The following is a 20575-nucleotide window of genomic DNA, read 5'->3' on the forward strand; positions in this document are numbered from 1 at the left end:
TCCGTAGCAGGCGACGATACAGCTCAACAAGATGATCTAAATTGTCCATCTGTAAAAGTTTCTGAGGGTCTTAGGGGCCAAGCCAAATTTCTTCAGCCTCCTGGGGATACACTGGTCTTCAAAATAATTGTAATTACAACAAGGTATCTTATGATATAGCTCTGATAGTGACAATGCCTTACTGAGATATTCACCGTACCTTGATATCTGCTTCCTCTAAATTACTATAACGTCAAAGTAATGACTAATAAAATGTAAGAAAGTTATTTTTATAGTATTTTACTGTAATTACAAGGGATGCAGGTTGGCTGCTAGGCATTTGTATATTACAGAATATTAATGAATACTAGGTGTTTTATATCACTTTCCCTTCTTGGGGCCTTAACAAAGGCTTCAAAACTGGTCGTGATTGCAGGGAAAAACAGATCAAATGCACACACCTCAAAATATGTTAATCAGAAACAACAATACCACATACCCACTAGATTTGCAAAGGTTTTTGGCACTACAAAAATGCAGTATGGAACTGATTTACAGTAAATTACTGGCAGCAATTGGCCTGCAAATTACTGTAGATTTTCAGAATAAGGTTTATAGAATTCCTAAAATAGGGTATATTACTAAACTCAGCAAAAAAGAAACGTCCTCGCACTGTCAACTGCGTTTATTTTCAGCAAACTTAACATGTAAATATTTGTATGAACATAACAAGATTCAACATCTGAACAAGTTCCACAGACATGTGACTAACAGAAATGGAATAATGTATCCCTGAACAAAGGGGGAGTCAAAATAAAAAGTAACAGTCAGTATCTGGTGTGGCCACCAGCTGCATTAAGTACTGCAGTGCATCTCCTCCTCATGGACTGCACCAGATTTGCTAGTTATTGCTGTGAGATGTTACCCCACTCTTCCACCAAGGCCCCTCCAAGTTCCCTGACATTTCTGGGGGGAATGGCCCTAGCCCTCACCCTCCGTTCCAACAGGTCCCAGACGTGCTCAATGGGATTGAGATCCGGGTTCTTCGCTGGCCATGGCAGAACACTGACATTCCTGTATTGCAGGAAATCACGCACAGAACAAGCATTGTCATGCTGGAGGGTCATGTCAGGATGAGCCTGTAGGAAGGGTACCACATGACGGAGGAGGATGTCTTCCCAGTAACGCACAGCGTTGAGATTGCCTGCAATGACAACAAGCTCAGTCTGATGATGCTGTGACACAGCACCCCATACCATGACTGATCCTCCACCTCCAAATTGATCCCGCTCCAGAGTCCAGGCCTCGGTGTAATGTTCATTCCTTCCACAATAAACGCGAATCCGACCATCACTCCTGGTGAGACAAAACTGTGACTCGTCGGTGAAGAGCACTTTTTGCCAGTTCTGTCTGGTCCAGCGACGGTGGGTTTGTGCCCATAGACAACGTTGTTGCCGGGGATGTCTGGTGAGGACCTGCCTTACAACAGGCATACAAGCCCTCAGTCCAGCCTCTCTCAGCCTACTGATGGAGGGATTGTGTGTTCCTGGTGTAACTTGGGCAGTTGTTGTTGCCATCCTATACCTGTCCCTTAGGGGTGATTTTCGGATTTACCGATCCTGTGCAGGTGTTGTTACACATGTTACTACACGCCCCTGCGTGGATGATCAGCTGTACGTCCTGTCTCCCTGTAGCTCTATCTTAGGCGTCTCACAATACGGACATTGGAATTTATTGCCCTGGCCACATCTGTAGTCCTCATGCCTCCTTGCAGAATGCCTAAGGCACATTCACGCAGATGAGCAGGGACCCTGGGCATCTCTTTTTTGTTGTGTTTTTCAGAGTCAGTAAAAAGGCCTCTTTAGTGTCCTACATTTTCCTAACTGTGACCTTAATCGCCTACTGTCTGTAAGCGTCTGTTAGTGTCTTAACGACCGTTCCACAGGTACATGTTCATTAATTGTTTATGGTTCATTGAACAAGCATGGGAAACTGTATTTTAACCCTTTACAATGAAGATCTGTGAAGTTATTTGGATTTTTCGAATTATATTTGAAAGACAGGGTCCTGAAAAAGGGATGTTGTCGCTGAGTTTATATTCTGTGAGGGTAAAGCATTTCCTCTCACGGGTGCAACAAATATAGCCTCTTACAAGGCACACCTTAAAATATGTTCTTGAGCCCGAAACTCTTTCCTCGCACACAACATCTTCCCACAATGCACCATAATTAGTTATGAAGGTATACAATGAAGGTACACTGAAGGTATTTTACTGTGCATTCTACCGTATTTCACTGCTGAAATTACAGAAACCTTTTCGGAGCTATATTATAGAAAAAAAAATGAATGGTTCTACAAAGGTTATTTTTAGAACCATACAATGTTTCTTACTCTGGTTTAATAGACATATTAAATGGTTATAATTCCATTGGTTTTATTATTGTTTTTATGAACAATTTTTTATCAGGAATGCTAGCTTTGGTACGTCTGGTGATTCCTGAGGAGAGAATTGAGAACTACTGACTTAATTAATCATTCTCACAAGACACCTTCACTGACCATAGTCATATGTAACATCTAAAGGCATAACACAACAGATTAGACCAACTGGAATGACTCCCAGTTGCACTAAAAGAGCTGTGAGAAAACCACGTCCCAAAATATTAGAATGACCCACCAGCCCTACATTTTAGTTATCACTAAGAGCTGTGAGAAAACCACGTCCCAAAATATTAGAATGACCCACCGGCCCTACACTTTAGTTATCACTAAAAGAGCTGTGAGAAAACCAAGTCCCAAAATATTAGAATGACCCACCGGCCCTACACTTTAGTTATCACTAAAAGAGCTGTGAGAAAACCACGTCCCAAAATATTAGAATGACCCACCGGCCCTACACTTTAGTTATCACTAAAAGAGCTGTGAGAAAACCACGTCCCAAAATATTAGAATGACCCACCTGCCCTACATTTTAATTATCACTAAAAGAGCTGTGAGAAAACCACGTCCCAAAATATTAGAATGACCCACCGGCCCTACATTTTAATTATCACTAAAAGAGCTGTGAGAAAACCACGTCCCAAAATATTAGAATGACCCACCGGCCCTACATTTTAGTTATCACTAAAAGAGCTGTGAGAAAACCACGTCCCAAAATATTAGAATGACCCACCGGCCCTACATTTTAGTTATCACTAAAAGAGCTGTGAGAAAACCACATCCCAAAACATTAGAATGACCCACCGGCCCTACATTTGAATTATCGCTAAAAGAGGAAATCATTATTTTTTTTAACTGCAAAGAACCATTGAAGGTCTCAAAGGGTTATTTGGGTCAGTATCCATCACCTTCCCAATGAACCATTGAGGAACCCATTTTTTTGTGTGTGTATAGTGGTACTTTCCTACTGATTTATGGGTTATTTTTGACATGAGTAAATTTGCTCTGGCAAAGTCTCTCTCTCTCTCTGTCTCTGTCTCTCTGTCTCTCTGTCTCTCTGTCTCTCTGTCTCTCTATCTCTCTCTCTCTCTCTCTTTCTCTCTCTCTCAATCTCTCTCTCCCCCCCTCCCTCTCTTTCTCACTCTCTCTCTCCCTCTCCCTTTCTGTGTGTGTGTGTGTATGCATGTCGGCGTGTCTGTCTGCCTGCGTGTGTGTGTAGGATTGGGGTGTGTGGACACTTATCAGAGTGGCCCCAGCTGTCTGTCTAACCATGCAGTAGGCCACAGACACATGGACACAGACAGATTAACTGCCTCAGGACAGGGACAGACAAAACAACAGGGGAGGTATGACATAGTTACAGGACGGACAGCAAGAGTGATTCTCCCCCAATACACCCTACATAGAACAACTCTGCTATGAAGTCTTATGAACTATTTCAAAGTGTGATGTGATTAATCATGTGGGTTTCACAGACCTTTCTTGAAACCCAGCACACAACCCGTTGAACCGGAATTACCTGTAGCCTAATTATGTGCGTAATGGAATTCAAATATGCATGTCATCATACAGTGTCTTTAAAACATTACAGTGTATCCAAGTCCTGTTTCTTTCTGGACATTTAATGCTTGATTTAAACAAACAAAAAAGTTGAATTGTAAAAGTGGCAAATTTCGCTATAGTGAATTCAACACTCCAACTCTTTCCTCACAATTCAGATAACACTATATCCTTCTTTTAAATATGTTCATGTTTGTATTATGAAGAAGGAGAACTCGTGGTTGTCTTGGTGACCTGATGTATAAAGAGATAACTTACTTCCCCCTCCTCTGGTGTTATCCGTCTGGACGGCAACAAGATAGATTTGAAGAAGGTATCCATGGAGAACATGGCTGAAGCCGTTGCTAAGTGAAAGAGAAGAGCGAGGAAAAACAAATTAATGTATTTTCCTATACATTTTCCTCTAGTCATGTTCTGTGGAAACACAATATGTTTGCTTCTGTTTTTCTGTCATGCCCTCGCCTGGGGGACAGTTTCAGGAGATGTACAGTACCGTTCAAAAGTTTGGGGTCAATTTCCTTGTTTTTGAAAGAAAAGCTTCTTTTTTTTTGTCCATTAATAAATAACTTCAAATTGATCATAAATACAGTGTAGACATTGTTAATGTTGTAAATGACTATTGTTACTGGAAACGGCTGATTCTTTAATGGAATATCTACATAGGCGTACAGAGGCCCATTATCAGCAACCATCACTCCTGTGTTCCAATGGCATGTTGTGTTAGCTAATCCAAGGTTAGAATTTTAAAAGGCTAATTGATCATTAGAAAACCCTTTTGTAATTATGTTAGCACAGCTGAAAATTGTTGTTCTGATTTAAAGAAGCAATGAAACTGGCCTTCTTTAGACTAGTTGAGTATCTGGAGCATCAGCATTCGTGGGTTTGATTACAGGCTCAAAATGGCCAGAAACAAATAACTTTCTTCTGAAACTTGTCAGTGTATTCTTGTTCTGAGAAATTAAGGCTATTCCATGCGAGAAACTGCCAAGAAACTGAAGATCTCGTACAACACTGTGTACTACTCCCTTCACAAAACAGCGCAAACGGTCTCTAACCAGAATAGAAAGAGGAGTGGGAGGCCCCGGTGCACAACTGAGCAAGAAGACAAGTACATTAGAGTGTCTAGTTTGAGAAACTGACGCCTCACAAGTCCTCAACTTGCAGCTTCATTAAATAGTACACACAAAAATACACAGACACTGGACAGAGGAAAGGCCAGCACAGTCACCGGATCTCAACCCCATTGAGCTGTTTTGGGAGCAGCTTGACCGTTGGTATGTAAAAAGTGCCCATCAAGCCAATCCAATTTGTGGGAGGTGCTTCTGGAACTATGGAGTGAAATCTCTACAGATTACCTCAACAAATTGACAACTAGAATGACAAAGGTCTGCAAGGCTGTAATTATTAGACGAAAGCAGAGTTTGAAGGACACAATTATTATTTCAATTAAATATCATTATTTATAAACTTGTCAACGTCTTGACTATATTTCCTATTCATTTTGCAACTAATCTCATGTATGTTTTCATGGAAAACAACAACATTTCTAAGTGACCCCAAACTTTCGACTTGGTCTCCGTCCTAAATGGCACCCTATTCCTTATACAGTGCACTACTTTTGACCAGGGCCGGCATAGGGCTCTGGTCAAAAGTAGGGCACTATGCAGGAAATAGGGTGCCATTTCAGACGCACTCTTGCTCTCTCCCACCAACAGTAGCACAACGTAATGTGGTCATTTCATGATTCTCACCTGTGACATGGTTACATTATAAGGCTTGTTCGTAGATCCCAGCCATTGTTCCAGCAGAGAGATGCCCTTCCTGGGCTGACCCCACTGATGGTGTCACAGCTCATGCTCTCCGTCTCTTTCTAGTTACTAAGCTGCCTCAGTTACTACTCTGTCTTGTGTCATTCTATATAGCCACTGAGGAGATATACCCTGGACCTTGAGAAGAGATAGAGTTTATCTGAAAGGCTGAATATCTCAGGGTGTCTCTGCTTCTTTATCTCGACCCAGACACCTGTTGTTTTTCTTCAAAGTATTTTTCTGATATCACCTCTCCTCATCACCCTCTCCCTAGACTGTAGGTGAGAAAGTGATTTAGGGTGGTCACAAAACGCAGTGTGCTGCCTAGTACAACAAACATCTGACCCTAAAATAGCACCCATTAAAAACCAGTAGTCTACGTGAAATGTCTCAACCCTTCAAAGCGGGCTAAGAAACCTCTCCCTGTAGTTCCGACGAAAACAATACACCTGAAAAGCAGGCAATAACAATTTCTTACCAAATATGTCTTCCTGAGGACTGTGAAGAATGTTTTGTCTATCTGCGATCCTGCTTAGAGAAGATCAAAAATTCCCAAACATAAAAAAACAAATAAACTAAAAGTAGAGTCTCTGGCAGAGACATACACAGAACAAGCTAAGGAAGGCTGAGTGAGGCTCTAGTGTTTGTCTTCCAGGGACATCAAGATGCCAGTTTAAGAATGCTCATAGCGAAGAAGGAATCCAGTTTTCATTTGTATGACCTCCTCAGGGAATGTCAACACGTCAGTTTGTTCGATAAGGAATAACACATGCTGTAGCTAGCTGCTTGACTCCATCAGATAGCATCTCGCAGAGAGACTGCACAGTGCACAGTCCAGTGTCATGAGGGCTGAAAATGTTTGTTATGTTTCAACTCGGTAGTTCAACAGTTTTGGTTGACTGGTTTAGGCCTACTTACAAAGCTTTTACTGATACACGGTTGATGTGGTAAAAATACATCACACCTATTTAATGACCCACAGCTGATCTCAAACCACGTGTTAGGACTGAGGGCATAACGATAATTCAATGTTTTAAAAAAATGATTGCAACACATTGAAACAAAAGCCAGTAAACATTGTGAGCTCAGAACTGCTAGCTGGGCCTTGTATAGTATAGGCCCTAAGAGATGGCCAAACAGTAACCAGCGAGCATCATCAAGCACTGCCTCAATAAATATTGTCATCCTCTGAGGTTAATGTGTGTCCCTTCCCTCCACTTCACCACCAGTCACAGTCTGAGTCATTGTGGATGTTGTCAAAATGTCCCCTACCTCATTTGGACTTTCTTACATTTTGGGAATTTAATGCTGCCACCTAGTGAATACACCCCCACACTACGGTCTGAGTCACCTTTCTCAAATCATATCTACTTGTGGATTTATAGTAAGTGATTTTTAAAAAATACAAATATTTGAGGGGAGACACATTATTTGCTCATTTGTTATTCAATTTGCACATTTATTACAGGTTCATTTGTTAATTTCAATTTAGGAATACTGAATTAGTTTTCTTCTGTATCTAAACTGTTAATCACCATTGATTTACAGATTGAATTAACAAAGAAAGAGTCCCATGGTCTGGTGTTCTTTCCCCACAACAAGCTTGTCATCAGCTCATCAGATTGATAAGTGTGTGTGTGTGTGTGTGTGTGTGTGTGTGTGTGTGTGTGTGTGTGTGTGTGTGTGTGTGTGTGTGTGTGTGTGTGTGTGTGTGTGTGTGTGTGTGTGTGTGTGTGTGTGTGCGTGTGCGTGTGCGTGTGCGTGTGCGTGTGCGTGTGCGTGTGTGTGTGCAGTTCCTCTGGGAAAGGGAGTGGAATTTCCTGCATCTACGCCCATTTGGAATGTGCTCTTAGCATGCTGTCTTTGTTGTGCGTCAGTGTTAAAATGTGCACAGACACACAAATGTATAGTACTTTTGAGGACAAGCACCTCATGGGAGCAAAACACCAGACGTTTATACCATGGGACTTCTTCCTTTTCCTTGAAACATGTACCTACAGAACCTTACAGAGTATGTACGATTGTATTGCTGTTTTAGGCTTATTTATCTGTTCACACCCTCCCTCTCACCTTTTCCTTCCTATTGTCTCCCTAGGCCAGTTAGCAAGTAGGGAGAGGATGGCAGAGTATTTATTCACCCGACCCTACGCTCATAGAGGAAGACAAGTAGATAGTGATAAGAAATGGAGAGAAGGTGTTAGAAACAGATGTAATGTGAGAGATGACTATAATTAAGCAATATCAAATCAAATCAAAGTTTATTTGTCACGTGTGCCGAATACAACAGGTGTAGTAGACCTTACAGTGAAATGCTTACTTACAGGCTCTAACCAATAGTGCAACAAAGGTATTTGGTGAACAATAGGTAAGTAAAGAAATTAAACAACAGTAAAAAGATAGGCTATATACAGTAGCGAGGCTATAAAAGTAGTGAGGCTACATACAGTAACGAGGCTATATACAGTAGTGAGGCTACATACAGTAACGAGGCTACATACAGTAACGAGGCTATATACAGTAACGAGGCTATATACAGTAGCGAGGCTATAAAAGTAGTGAGGCTACATACAGACACCGGTTAGTCAGGCTGATTGAGGTAGTATGTACATGTAGATATGGTTAAAGTGACTATGCATATATGCAATAAGCCTAAGCGGAGTGCCTGGATACAGCCTTTAGCCATGGTACGGCCATATACCACAAACCCAGAGGAGCCCTATTGCTATAATAAACTCGTTACCAACATAAGTAGAACAGTAAAGTATTTTTGAGCCATAGCTATGGTATGTTGTCTGGTATACACATGACTGAAATGCTGTTTCAGCCAATCAGCATGCAGGACCCAAACTACCCGGTTTATAATTAAGCAATAAGGCCCAAGGGGCTGTGGTATATGCATCGTGCCTAAGAACAGCCCTTTGCTGTGGTATATTGGCCATATTTCACAAACCCCCGAGGTGACATTGATATAAAAATTAGGGCAGTAAAAATAAATGTTTTGTCATATCTGTGGTATACGGTCTGATTTACCACGTCTGTCAGCCAATCAGCATTCATGGCTCAGACCACCCAGTTTATAATGTTTAATAGATACCTGTTTCATGGGTATCCCTTTGTCTCTCTTTCATTTGGGTCTCTCCTTATACCTCACTGAAATGCTTATTGGTGTTGTCCACTTCACATTCTAAAAGACAACTAATAACCTTTGAAAGTCCCGTGTCTGAGAAGCAGCACATGGGGATATTGGGGCCATCTGCTCCTGATAATCTTAATCTTGGTTTGGTGTCACATAAATGTACATCAATGTCAAATTCATCCTTAAGTGTATTATGAGTACATTGTGCCCCCATCAAAAAAAAGTACCAAACTAACTTATCCTCGATTATTACCACAATGAGTACAAATGATTACTTATTTTGCCCAAAGCTCATGATATTTCTGTAATTTGAACATGTGTGATAATAGACAAAAATATTTTTACCTGATACCTCTTCTGCCATGTTTCAGCCTCCGTGTTCTGTTCTGAGAGCCCAAAGCTGTCTTTCTCTTTCACTCTCCTCTCCTGTCCTTTTGATATGACAACTGATGGTGTATCACAGTTTGGGTTTGTGAGCTTTGTGTGTGTGTGTGTGTGTGTGTGTGTGTGTGTGTGTGTGTGTGTGTGTGTGTGTGTGTGTGTGTGTGTGTGTGTGTGTGTGTGTGTGTGTGTGTGTGTGTGTGTGTGTGTGTGTGTGTGTGTGTGTGTGTGTGTGTGTGTGTGTGTCAGCTTCCTGTGGCTGTCTGATTGGATATGACTAGTGTGCTCTAGGGGCTTGGGGTGTCAGCATAGTGGCGGGTAGAGGGGGAGGTAGACAACACTGTGGCAGTCCTAAAATGGCCCCCTACTCTGCTACACCACCAAAGTAGGCTACTACCCATTTCACTGCACCTATCCTGTGTACTTGACAACACGTGCTTTTACACCTGCATTGTTTGCTGTTTGGGGTTTTAGGCTGGGTTTCTGTACAGCACTTTGAGATATCAGCTGATGTACGAAGGGCTATATAAATAAATTTGATTTGATTTGATTTGATTATGATTATATATTTCTTTACTACAGTTGTACTCACCTGGATGTGATGCATTGGAATGGAGGCTATAGTGATGAGTCAGGGGCAAGAAACATCTATGAATCACTGTCCCTGCAGCCAAAATATGTTACACTTCTACAGCATTCTAACAGTCATTGCAAAAGCAAAGCAAGGATGTGGTTTACCTCTGTGAAAGACTGTTGAGTACACACTATGATAACCAACCTGGAAAGATAATCTATGTCTGTCTCGATCCTACTTGTAATAGTCAATTAAGAAAACCACATCATTTGCTGTGAATGCTGTAGAATTAAGATACATTTATCGGCTCTCATTTAGCCAGGAACAATTTAAAATTCAATGACATATAACGTGATTTACGGCCGAGAGATGACTGTTCGTTTGCTTGCTGTTTGCAACTTGGATTTAAAAAAATATATTTTACTCTCTCAGCTATATAATCCTAGTTATAATCCAGTTCCGCACTAGACTTTATCACTTTAACATATATGATTTTGTTGTTGTTTGTTTTAGTTTGAGGTGCTCTACACTTGTTCCCACACTTCTACTCTACCTTCTACTCTACCTGCTACCTTACCTTCTACCATACCTTCTACCCTACATCTACCCTACATTCTACCCTACCTGCTACCTTACCTTCTACCCTACCTGCTACCCTACCTGCTACCTTACCTTCTACCCTATCTTCTACTCTACCCTCTTCCCTACCTTCTACCATAACTTCTACCATACCTTCTACCTTACCTTCTACCCTACTTTCTACCCTACCTGCTACCTTACCTTCTACCCTACCTTCTACTCTACCTGTACCCTACCTTCTACCATACCTTCTACCTTACCTTCTACCCTACCTTCTACCCTACCTTACCATCTACCCTATCTTCTACTCTACCTTCTACCATACCTTCTACCATACCTTCTACCTTACCTTCTACCCTACCTTCTACCCTACCTTCTACCCTACCTTCTACCATACCTTCTACCATACCTTCTACCTTACCTTCTACCCTACCTTCTACTCTACCTTCTACCCTACCTTCTACCCTTTCTTCTACCCTACATGCTACCCTACCTTCTACCATACCTTCTACTCTACCTGTACCCTACCTTCTACCATACCTTCTACTCTACCTGTACCCTACCTCCTACCCTACATTCTACCCTACATCCTACCCTACCTGCCACCCTACTTTCTACCCTACCTTCTACTCTACCTGCTACCCTACCTTCTACTCTACCTGCTACCTTACCTTCTACCCGACATTCTACCCTACATCCTACCCTACCTGCCACCCTACCTTCTACCCTACCTTCTACTCTACCTGCTACCTTACCTTCTACCCGACATTCTACCCTACATTCTACCCTACCTGCCACCCTACCTTCTACCCTACCTGCCACCCTACCTTCTACTCTACCTGCTACCTTACCTTCTACCCTACCTTCTACCCGACATTCTACCCTACATCCTACCCCACCTGCCACCCTACCTTCTACCCTACCTTCTACTCTACCTGCTACCTTACCTTCTACCCTACCTTCTACCCTACCTGCCACCCTCCCTTCTACCCAACCTTCTACTCTACCTGCTACCCTACCTTCTACCATACCTTCTACCCTACCTTCTACTCTACCTGCTACCTTACCTTCTACCCTACCTTCTACTCTACCTGTACCCTACCTTCTACCCTACCTTCTACCATACCTTCTACGCTACCTGTACCCTACCTTCTACCCTACCTTCTACTCTACCTGTACCCTACCTGCTACCCTACCTTCTACCATACCTTCTACGCTACCTGTACCCTACCTTCTACCCTACCTTCTACTCTACCTGTACCCAAACTTCTACCCAACCCGTACCCAAACTTCTATCCTACCTGCTACCCTACCCTCTTCCCTACCTTCTACCTTACCATTCTAACCTACCTTCTACCCTACATTCTACCCTACCTTCTACCCTGCCTGCTACCTTACCTTCTAACCTACCTGCTACCCTACCTTCACCCTACCCTTGCCCTACCTTCTACCCTACCTTTAACCCTATCTTCTACCCTACCTTCTACCCTACCTTCTACCCTACCTGCTACCCTACCTGCTACCCTACCTACTACCCTACATTATACTTTACCTGCCACCCTACCTCTACCCTAACAATCTACCCTACCTGCCACCCTACCTCCTGCCCTACCTACTCTATCTGCTACCCTACCTTCTACCATACCTTCTACTCTACCCGTATCCAACTTTCACCCTACCTGCTACCCTACCCATTACCCTACCTGCTACCCCCTCTACCCTACCTGTACCCTATCTGCTACCCTACCTGCTACCCTACCTTCGACCCTACATTCTACCCTACATTTTACCCTACCTGCTACACTACATGCTACCCTACATTTTAACCCTACCTGCTACCCTACCTGCTACCCTACCTTCTACCCTACCATCCACTCTACCTTCTACCCTACCTGCTGCTCTACATGCTACCCTACATTTGACCCTATCTTCTACCCTACCTGCTACCCTAACTTATATCCTACCTTCTACCCTACCTTCTACCTAATAGATCAGACTGTAATACCAACTATTGGTTACACAGTCTGACACGATCAAATCAAATCAACGTTTATTTGTCACGTGAGCCAAATACAACAGGTGTAAGATCTTACAGTGAAATGCTTCCTAACCAAATTTTCGAGGTTTCCCCTTACACTTTGCGGTTATGTAGTGTCCCCATTGCGGTTATGCGGTTATGTAGTGTCCCCATGAGTGACAAAGCACTGAGCCCATCACGGCGCAACACTCCGTATTTTCTGCTAGCTTTCCCCACCACCACAGAAAGCACTGACCTAGGCTGAAAACACCTGCACTTTGGAGCTGCCTTACTCAAGAAAACAAAAAAGAGACCATGTTTGTATGCGCCTTTATTAACTCAATGATATATATTTTTTACATTGTTTGCAAACTGATAAGTGACACGTATTAATGCCAAAATAACATGCAAAACAGGCAAGCCCCCCCAAAATATGTTTTTGTTTGTTTTTGTGTGGGTTTCTTTTGGCAAAACATGTGGGGCTCTCGAAACAGGTGGGGCTCTCGAAACAGGTGGGGCTCTCGAAACAGGTGGGGCTCTCGAAACATGTGGGGCTCTCGAAACAGGTGGGGCTCTCGAAACATGTGGGGCTCTCGAAACAGGTGGGGCTCTCGAAACAGGTGGGGCTCTCGAAACAGGTGGGGCTCTCGAAACAGGTGGGGCTCTGCTTCTTTTACATTTGGTTTTGTACACCACCTTCAATCAGCTGGAAACAATATTTTGGGTTATGGAAAATATATTTCACAGCAGTTTAGATGGTACAATGATTTTTACACTATACTTGCTTGTTTTGTCACATAAACTGAAATTTAGCGGCCTATTCAAATTCTTGGAACCAGAAAATGGCGATGCGTAGTGCATCTTCAATATATACCACATGGAAAATTCAATAAATCCGATTTTTATGTGAATAAAGACTTGCTAAAGTGCATCCTCTGTGACTTCTAGGAAGAGATTAACCCACTTAACAGCAACATTTCCGATTTTTTTTGCCTTGACTAAGTCATTTCTGAAGATGACTATTTCTTTCATGTGATTTAGGGATTCACATACTGTAGTCTGCCCTCATTTTTAAGGTCAACCCTTTTATGTGAACCGAAGTCTCGTTTTAAGGTGGTGAAACTCGTCCCTTCTTTTTGTTAACATCTAACAGTCAAACTATAGTGTAAAAGCAGGTCGACTGGTTTGACTTTTTTTTGTAAATGTTCTGGTGTTTTGTGGGGAAAACGAAGTGGGTCGGGTATAACACGTCAACCCTGTTAACCAGGCATAGTAGAAATGTTTGAACAATTTCATTATTTTGTGAAGCTCGCATGCAATTGCCCCTCCCTGGTTGCACACAACAAGCTTCCATTCCCCCTGTCACAAGGAGATTTATGGCTGATTAAAGAAGAAGTAGCCAACCCTCTTACGGTCAACTTTATTTGGCACTTAATAGGCACATACTATATTCCTTTTTTAAATTGAACCTCTTGAGATGGGAAAAACATGTTTTTCATTAAGTTGAAGCTGTGCTCTTTATGACAGAATATTAAAGTTAGGTGAAATAAAATGTCCTTGTTTTTGAAAGAAAAGCATTTTTTGTCCATTAAAATAACATCAAATTTATCAGAAATACACTAGTTTTTATGACTTAGCCATCATATATAAGTTATTCAAAGTTTTAGCTTTCAGGCTATTCTCGTTCCCGCATCCTGATCTACTTGTGCTAGCCTACCTGTACGGCTCCTGCCCTCCTCCAACAAGCCGCAGCAGCACTCATCTGAGTCATCCAGCATCATGAAAGCTTCAATTATATTGTAACTACATACAGTATCATACTGCTTCACTAGCAAGTCACAATATCCTTGTGTTGTTTAAAATTATAGGCCTGCATATAGCCTATCTCTAGGCTGCAGGAGGCTCTGTTTAGGTCTGCCATGTGGAGATTTGTTCAAAGCAAAGATCTTCCAATAGAGTTTGCTAGATAGTTAACTTCTCAAATGTATCTGTTTATTTCCTTCACTTGTATTTGAGAGACAAAAAATAAATGTTTTGACATGATGGATGTTTTTCAATATCCATGCAAACAATACAGTCTGTTTTAGAAAGCCCAGTAAAATGAATTTGACTCTTGGCTGAAGACGGAAAGACACTGCAGCATTGGCTCTAGAACATAACACACAGTCTTGATCATTCCTGGGCCAGGGTCCGGAAGGAGTCTGGCAGTGGGAAGATGGCAGTAACTGATGTTTTGTTTGAAACTGCTGGCGAGTTGGGGGAAGATGAGAGCACAGAGAGTGAGAAGGAGTGGTTTACAGTGGTGAAAAAGAAAGGAAACAAGAGAAGTAACGTTGTGGTGGAAACTAGGAAACCCCTAGACTCATTTTTAGTTGGAGTGAGGGTTTTGGACCAATGAAACCTGGGAGATCCGTTTGAAGTGTCGATAAATCTCATGGAAGCATTGGGTGAAGTGGGGTCAATGGAAGTCACAAGAAGTGTGCTTATTTAGGTTTTTTGAGTGTCCGAAGAGCAGACATGCCTCAAGAAGATATATTTGTGGAATCTTTAATGTAGGATCTTCAAAGCAGTGCACCTATCAAGGGGGTTATCACTGGGGTGGCGCTTAAAGTGTGTGCAGAGGTAGTACCTGAGGCTGACCTGTATGGTAGATGGAGTGAAGACATTCACTTGATCCATAATTTTGTTCTTTGATGAAGGGGTCTCTCCCTTTTCATGTCAAGTTGGGCTATGTGAAATACCCTGTAAGAGCCTTCGTGCACAAGCCCCTTAAGTGCAATCAATGCAAAATATTTGGTCCTGTGTCAAGTGTATGCAGACGGGAAGAGTATCAAATGCTAGTGGAGGTTAGATGCTGCAATTGTAGAGTGGGAGTTCTGTTTGTTATGTTTCTATTTTTGAATGATGTCATGATGCCCTTTCATACAATGGCTATTTGTTTTTAGTTTACCACCCGTACAGTAGGTGCCGGCATGCATCTCCAATGAACGTTTGCGGACTGCCATGATACCATAGATTTTTTTCTGCATGTTGGTGATTGATTTACGGTGATCGTTGTTGTAAAGTAACAAAATAAAAAATAATTTGAAGTACTACTTAAGTCGTTTTTTGGGGTGTCTGTACTTTACTATTTATATTTTTTACAACTTTTACTTTTACTACACTACATTCCGAAAGAAAATATGTACTTTTTACTCCCATACATTTTCTCTGATACCCAAAAGTAGTCATTACATTTTGAATGCTTAGCAGGACAGGAACATGGTCAAATTCACACACTCACCCCTACTGCCTTTGATCTGGCAGACACTCAAACACAAATGCTAAGTTTGTAGAGGATGTCTGAGTGTTAGAATGTGCCCCTGGCTCTCTCTATATATATGTGTTTTAAGTATCAAAAGTAAATGTCATTGCTAAAATATGCTTAAGTATCAAAAGTAAATGTCATTGCTAAAATATGCTTAAGTATCAAAAGTAAAAGGAAATTCTATAAATCATTTAAAATTCCTCATATTAAGCAAACCAGACAGCACAGTTTTCTTGCTTTCATTTTTCGCCTAAAATTACATACCCAAATCTATCTACCAGGTGATCAGGACCTGAAGCAAGGTTAAGCATATTCTTGATACCATTTAATAAGTATATCTAAAACCAAATACATCAAGTATATTTTACTTGGTGATTTTCACTTTTACTTGAGTCATTTTCTATTAAGGTATCTTTACTTTTACTCAAGTTTGACAATTGGGCAGTTTTTCCACCACTGAGTATGTTTTTAGCCACATAATTGTTGAATTTTTGGGATCTTTTTATGGTTATCCCGCACACTAGGTGGCAGCAATATAACTTTGTGGAAAAAGTCCGGTGTAAAACCCTAACGAAGAAGACGAACCTTCCTGGGCCGGTAGGAGAAGTTGTTAATTTGTTGCCACTGTAGGTTACTGTTTTTGTCGGTTGTGTGTAATTTACACAATTGCAGCGAGTGTTGTGTTCGCTCGATAACCAATTCGTTTGTATCAATTCGAGATGGTTCATGTGATGTAGCTGAAATCAGTTGTTGTATAGCCAGTTCGGGTGATTTCAGGATAACAACAGCTAGCCAGGACTGCTGTTGCGTAATCACTATACTCCGTGAGCCGTGTTTGTCAGGCTACGTTTATACATTGTTATTGACCGTCAAAATAGCAGCTTCCCCCCCAAAAATAACTTTTCAATTTAGAGTTATAGTTATATCCGTGTTAATGGGGAAGAGTAGAACATACATCAGTATAGGATATGCTACCTTTGGTATGCTGGTTGGATTTTCAGCATTTTTTGTCTGGAACATAGCATACAAACAACCATGGACGGCGGCAATGGGCGGATTGTCAGGTACAGTAACAACATAGAATGACGGACATACCAGTGTGTCGTGAACAATATTAGTTTGAGCAACGATAGTGGATTCGGCGGTTCGCCTCCAAAGTAAAAGTTCCCCATTGAAGTAAATTATGTATTAAAACAAAAATCCTCTATTGCTGATGCTTTGAAGCCACCGGTCGGCCATATTGCTAACCTAACTCGAATGTAACCATTTGAAATGTCATGGGGTAGGGAAGTCCCAACGATCCACGAAGGCAAGGGCATTAGGAATAGTCCTCTGTAGGAATTCATGGATTTCTGTAGTATTTCACATGTTTCAAGGACAAAATTGTGTATTTAAGTGTTGTAGTAGTGTGGATAGTAACATTAGTCATATCTAAAATGTATAAATGTTTTTATATATTTGTTTAATTATTAGTTATAACACGCATAGTATAATGTAAAAGTATATATATATTAGATAATGCTAAACAATGTTGGAATGTTATGGATATTCAACAAGACAATTTGTTCATTTGAAAAAAATGTATCTGTTGAAATTGCATTGTGTATATATTAGAGTTCAGAATTGCATTGGGCTACTTATGAATCCAGAGTCTATGGAATGAGGTATCAGCCTACTCTGTAAAACCCACAAATTACAAAAGTTACACAATAAGAGCTATGCTGCTAATATTTGTGTAAACTCTTCTGAATTGTTGTCTGTGGGTGTCACTGAGTAGGCTGGTACCCCCATTTCATGGACCAAAGATAAGTAAGGCTGTACAGTGCAAATACATCCGCAATACGATTTCAACAGATTTCTACTGTTTTGTGTCAATTTAACTATTGTCATTTGTTGAATTGATATAACAACATTCCAACATTGCTTAGCATTATCGTGTCCAATTGGGGCATTGTTCCACAATTTTTAGCACTTCTCATGTTTCAATTGGGGACTTTAATTTTGAAGGTGAACCGCCAACTCCACTATTGTTGCTCATGATAATGTTGTTCTCAACACATACACACACGACAGACTTGTAGGCCAAGATAAATGGGCATTTCACCATCATTTCTCATGGTTTCAGTGAAATGTTTTTGTGTAATACTGTGTTGTTACTGTAGCAAAAAAAGGCTAAAAGATCGAGCCCAGGGATGGGCAACTGGCACAGACCGTTAGATCAATAAAATAAAATATTTTTTATTTATTAGGAACTCCGTCGGCTGTCTCAACATACTGTTTTGAGTTAAAATAGTAGAATACAGAAGGTGCAGTGTTAAATTTGGTTGTACATCAGTAGTTTCTCTCTTGTTATCTGAGTCACTGATAGTTTGTCTAAACTTGTTATCATGGTCAAATTACCTGCCGGGGGTTTTGTTATTCAGTCTAACTCGGATATAAAAACTGCAAACATTTCTCTTCAAAATGTTTAGAATTGCTGTAAAACAGCTAATGTACATCTCCGCCCCATGGCAAAATGTATAGAATTGCAGCAAACTCTGTAAAACTACAACATTTTCCCTACACCCCATGGCAAAATGTGTGGAATTGCACAAAATTAACTCTAAAATATATCTTTAAATTATTATTATTATTATTTTAAATCTCCGCTGCAAGAGGGGGCCACTATAATGTTTTGCTCGCAATGTGGGGTGTAGATCGGCCCCTCATGATGAGTTCAGATTCTTTGTGTCCTCCATCCCCATCAAAGTTGCCCATCCCTGATCTAGCCTAATGCCTTGATGAACTGAGACTATTACTCACAACTTCTGAATAAATGTGTAGAAGTGTGAATTGAATAGGCTGACTGTTTGCATCACATTTAGCGTCACAACCTTTAATTAGCGCAAGGGCCCCTTACATCTGCTTCACCGATGGCTTTTTCTGTGATGCTCCCTAACTTCACACGCTGTCCCTATGTCCTAGTTCAGTCACGAGGTCTCACACCATGCCTGCCTTTCTGGAGAATATGATACGGTATTCCACATGTTTCTGTCACCCAACAGGAGTGCTGGCGCTCTGGGCCCTTGTCACCCACATTATGTACCTGCAGGACTACTGGCGCACATGGCTGAAGGGACTCAAGTTCTTCATCTTCGTTGCGGGTCTCTTCTCCATCCTGGCTGTGGTGGCCTTCGCTACTTTCCTCACCCTCGCCATCACACAGAAGCAATGTCAGTCTTTCTCTGGCTCATATTCTCTTATCTGCTATGCAACTATTGATTACAGATTCAGAAACTATATATCATCTAGTAATTAAGGGTAGAGTTATTCTGAGAAAGTTTGACAGATTGTATATTCTCTCCCGTCCTGCAGCTCCCACTGACCCGACGAGCCTGTACCTGTCCTGTGTCTGGAGCTTCCTCACTCTCAAATGGGCCTTTCTCCTAGCCCTGTACTCTCACAGGTACCGCCAGGAGTTTGCAGACATCAGTATCCTCAGTGACTTCTGATCACCATCCATTTTACCCACCATACACTGGGTAGGAGGTTTGGGGAACAGCCAGCTGCAGAAGAGTTGGTTAAAAAAACGTGTTTCAACGAAAGAGAGCACGGAGAATCTGGAAGGGCTGCATAAGAGTTCTTTGAACTTTTAATCAGCGTAGTTACACACTTCGGACAAGCCCTACATTGTTGTCAACCCTCACTACTATACATACAGTAACAGCTCATTTGTTTTGTTGGCATGAGTAACCATATAGTCACTTGGAAAAACTCCTTCTGATGTGGATCTACTGCTTATCTGTAATGGCAGGCAGCAGTGGCTTACATTTCTAAGCAAGGATTTGCACAAGGCTATTTGTAGAGTGGCTTAGGGATCAAGACTAGGTCATGTAGGCTGTGGGGGTTTGTCTCTGAGGATTTGGGTCGAAGCTTTCCAAAAGGACACAGTTTTTAAGAATTGTATTTTAAATTTCAGGTTGAAATGTATTGATCCAATGTCTAATCCAATCTAATGAGTAAGTGTCAAATACACCCATGGGAAAGTCACTGTGTTATGTGGTCTCTCTGCTGTTTCTCTCTCCGTCACTCGGGAGAGCAGGATTATTTAGCCATTATTTAGTCATTGCTATCTCTGTCTGGATGTTGGCTTTCATATGCTTTTGAATATTTGTTATTCTCTTTTAGTTAACTACACACACATATTTGTTGTGATGCATAATAATGCACTTTAAAGTGTTATTAATTCCATTGGATTGGTTCTTCCAATGCTGTCGTCTGCTTTTAAAGAGAAAAGGCCAGAGGGTGAGGATGGATATAATGCAAGCTAATACACAGGTGTATGGAAGTCCTGATTTGATGGGGTTTCTTTTTCACTGTTTCTATCTTCATAAGTTTTCTGTCTTATATTCATGTTGATCAGCACATTTTTTGGCTTTGTTTTTATCATATATCATATCTATCTATTGTATTTAAACAGAATTTCCACCTTTAAACAAGTTGGTCTTGACTTTAAACCTGGTATCCTTCTCTATTTGTATAGCAATGCCTGCAAATGTGTGAACGGTGTGTTTTTGTATGAGATCGAGAAAGGCTGTTCGTGAGAGAAATATTTTAAATAAACAAATTGGTTCGTTTTGCATGGTAAGAGTTTTTACAAATTTATTCACAAGATGTATTTTGGTTGTACATTCTATTAATAAATGTTGAACTGTGATTTATGTTGATGTGACTGTATGATATTATAATTTAGATGGATCCTTGCAATAATAATTTCCATAATCATATTGCACTTCCACAATGAACTATTCCAACC

At 41.1% G+C, this 20575-nt stretch overlaps 2 protein-coding genes across 5 annotated transcripts in view; one reads left to right on the forward strand and one right to left on the reverse strand.

Annotated features, from left to right (window-relative positions):
• Positions 1-9397, reverse strand: part of rapgef3 (Rap guanine nucleotide exchange factor (GEF) 3) — a 48425-nt gene extending 39028 nt beyond the window's left edge. For 2 of the 4 annotated variants that reach the window (XM_046365859.1, XM_046365855.1), the window contains exons 1-2: positions 9268-9397; positions 4237-4322 (exon numbers count right to left, since the gene is read on the reverse strand). In XM_046365859.1, the coding sequence (XP_046221815.1) occupies positions 4237-4322; positions 9268-9286 (105 nt within the window). In that variant the 5' untranslated portion in view covers positions 9287-9397. Of the gene's footprint in view, positions 1-4236; positions 4323-5729; positions 6148-6264; positions 6430-9267 lie in introns of those variants that run through there. The other 2 variants (XM_046365857.1, XM_046365858.1) reach the window with 2 other exon arrangements.
• A 6951-nt stretch (positions 9398-16348) lies between these two features.
• slc48a1a (solute carrier family 48 member 1a) lies at positions 16349-20476 on the forward strand. The gene is made up of 3 exons (XM_046365863.1): positions 16349-16844; positions 18825-18992; positions 19135-20476. Exons 1-3 carry the CDS (start codon positions 16715-16717, stop codon positions 19269-19271), a joined length of 435 nt encoding a protein of 144 aa, XP_046221819.1. The 5' UTR covers positions 16349-16714; the 3' UTR covers positions 19272-20476.
• The last annotated feature ends 99 nt before the right edge of the window (positions 20477-20575 follow it).

The sequence above is a fragment of the Oncorhynchus gorbuscha genome, linkage group LG10, assembly GCF_021184085.1.
Source record: "Oncorhynchus gorbuscha isolate QuinsamMale2020 ecotype Even-year linkage group LG10, OgorEven_v1.0, whole genome shotgun sequence".
Taxonomy (NCBI): Eukaryota; Metazoa; Chordata; class Actinopteri; order Salmoniformes; family Salmonidae; genus Oncorhynchus; species Oncorhynchus gorbuscha.

Excerpts from the sequence above, each read along its gene's own strand:
- slc48a1a (XM_046365863.1), top strand. The coding sequence starts at position 16,715 with ATGGGGAAGAGTAGAACATACATCAGTATAGGATATGCTACCTTTGGT. Across the intron at positions 16,845-18,824 it reads GGCAATGGGCGGATTGTCAG|GAGTGCTGGCGCTCTGGGCC; the intron begins GTACAGTAACAA and ends GTCACCCAACAG. Across the intron at positions 18,993-19,134 it reads CGCCATCACACAGAAGCAAT|CTCCCACTGACCCGACGAGC; the intron begins GTCAGTCTTTCT and ends CCCGTCCTGCAG.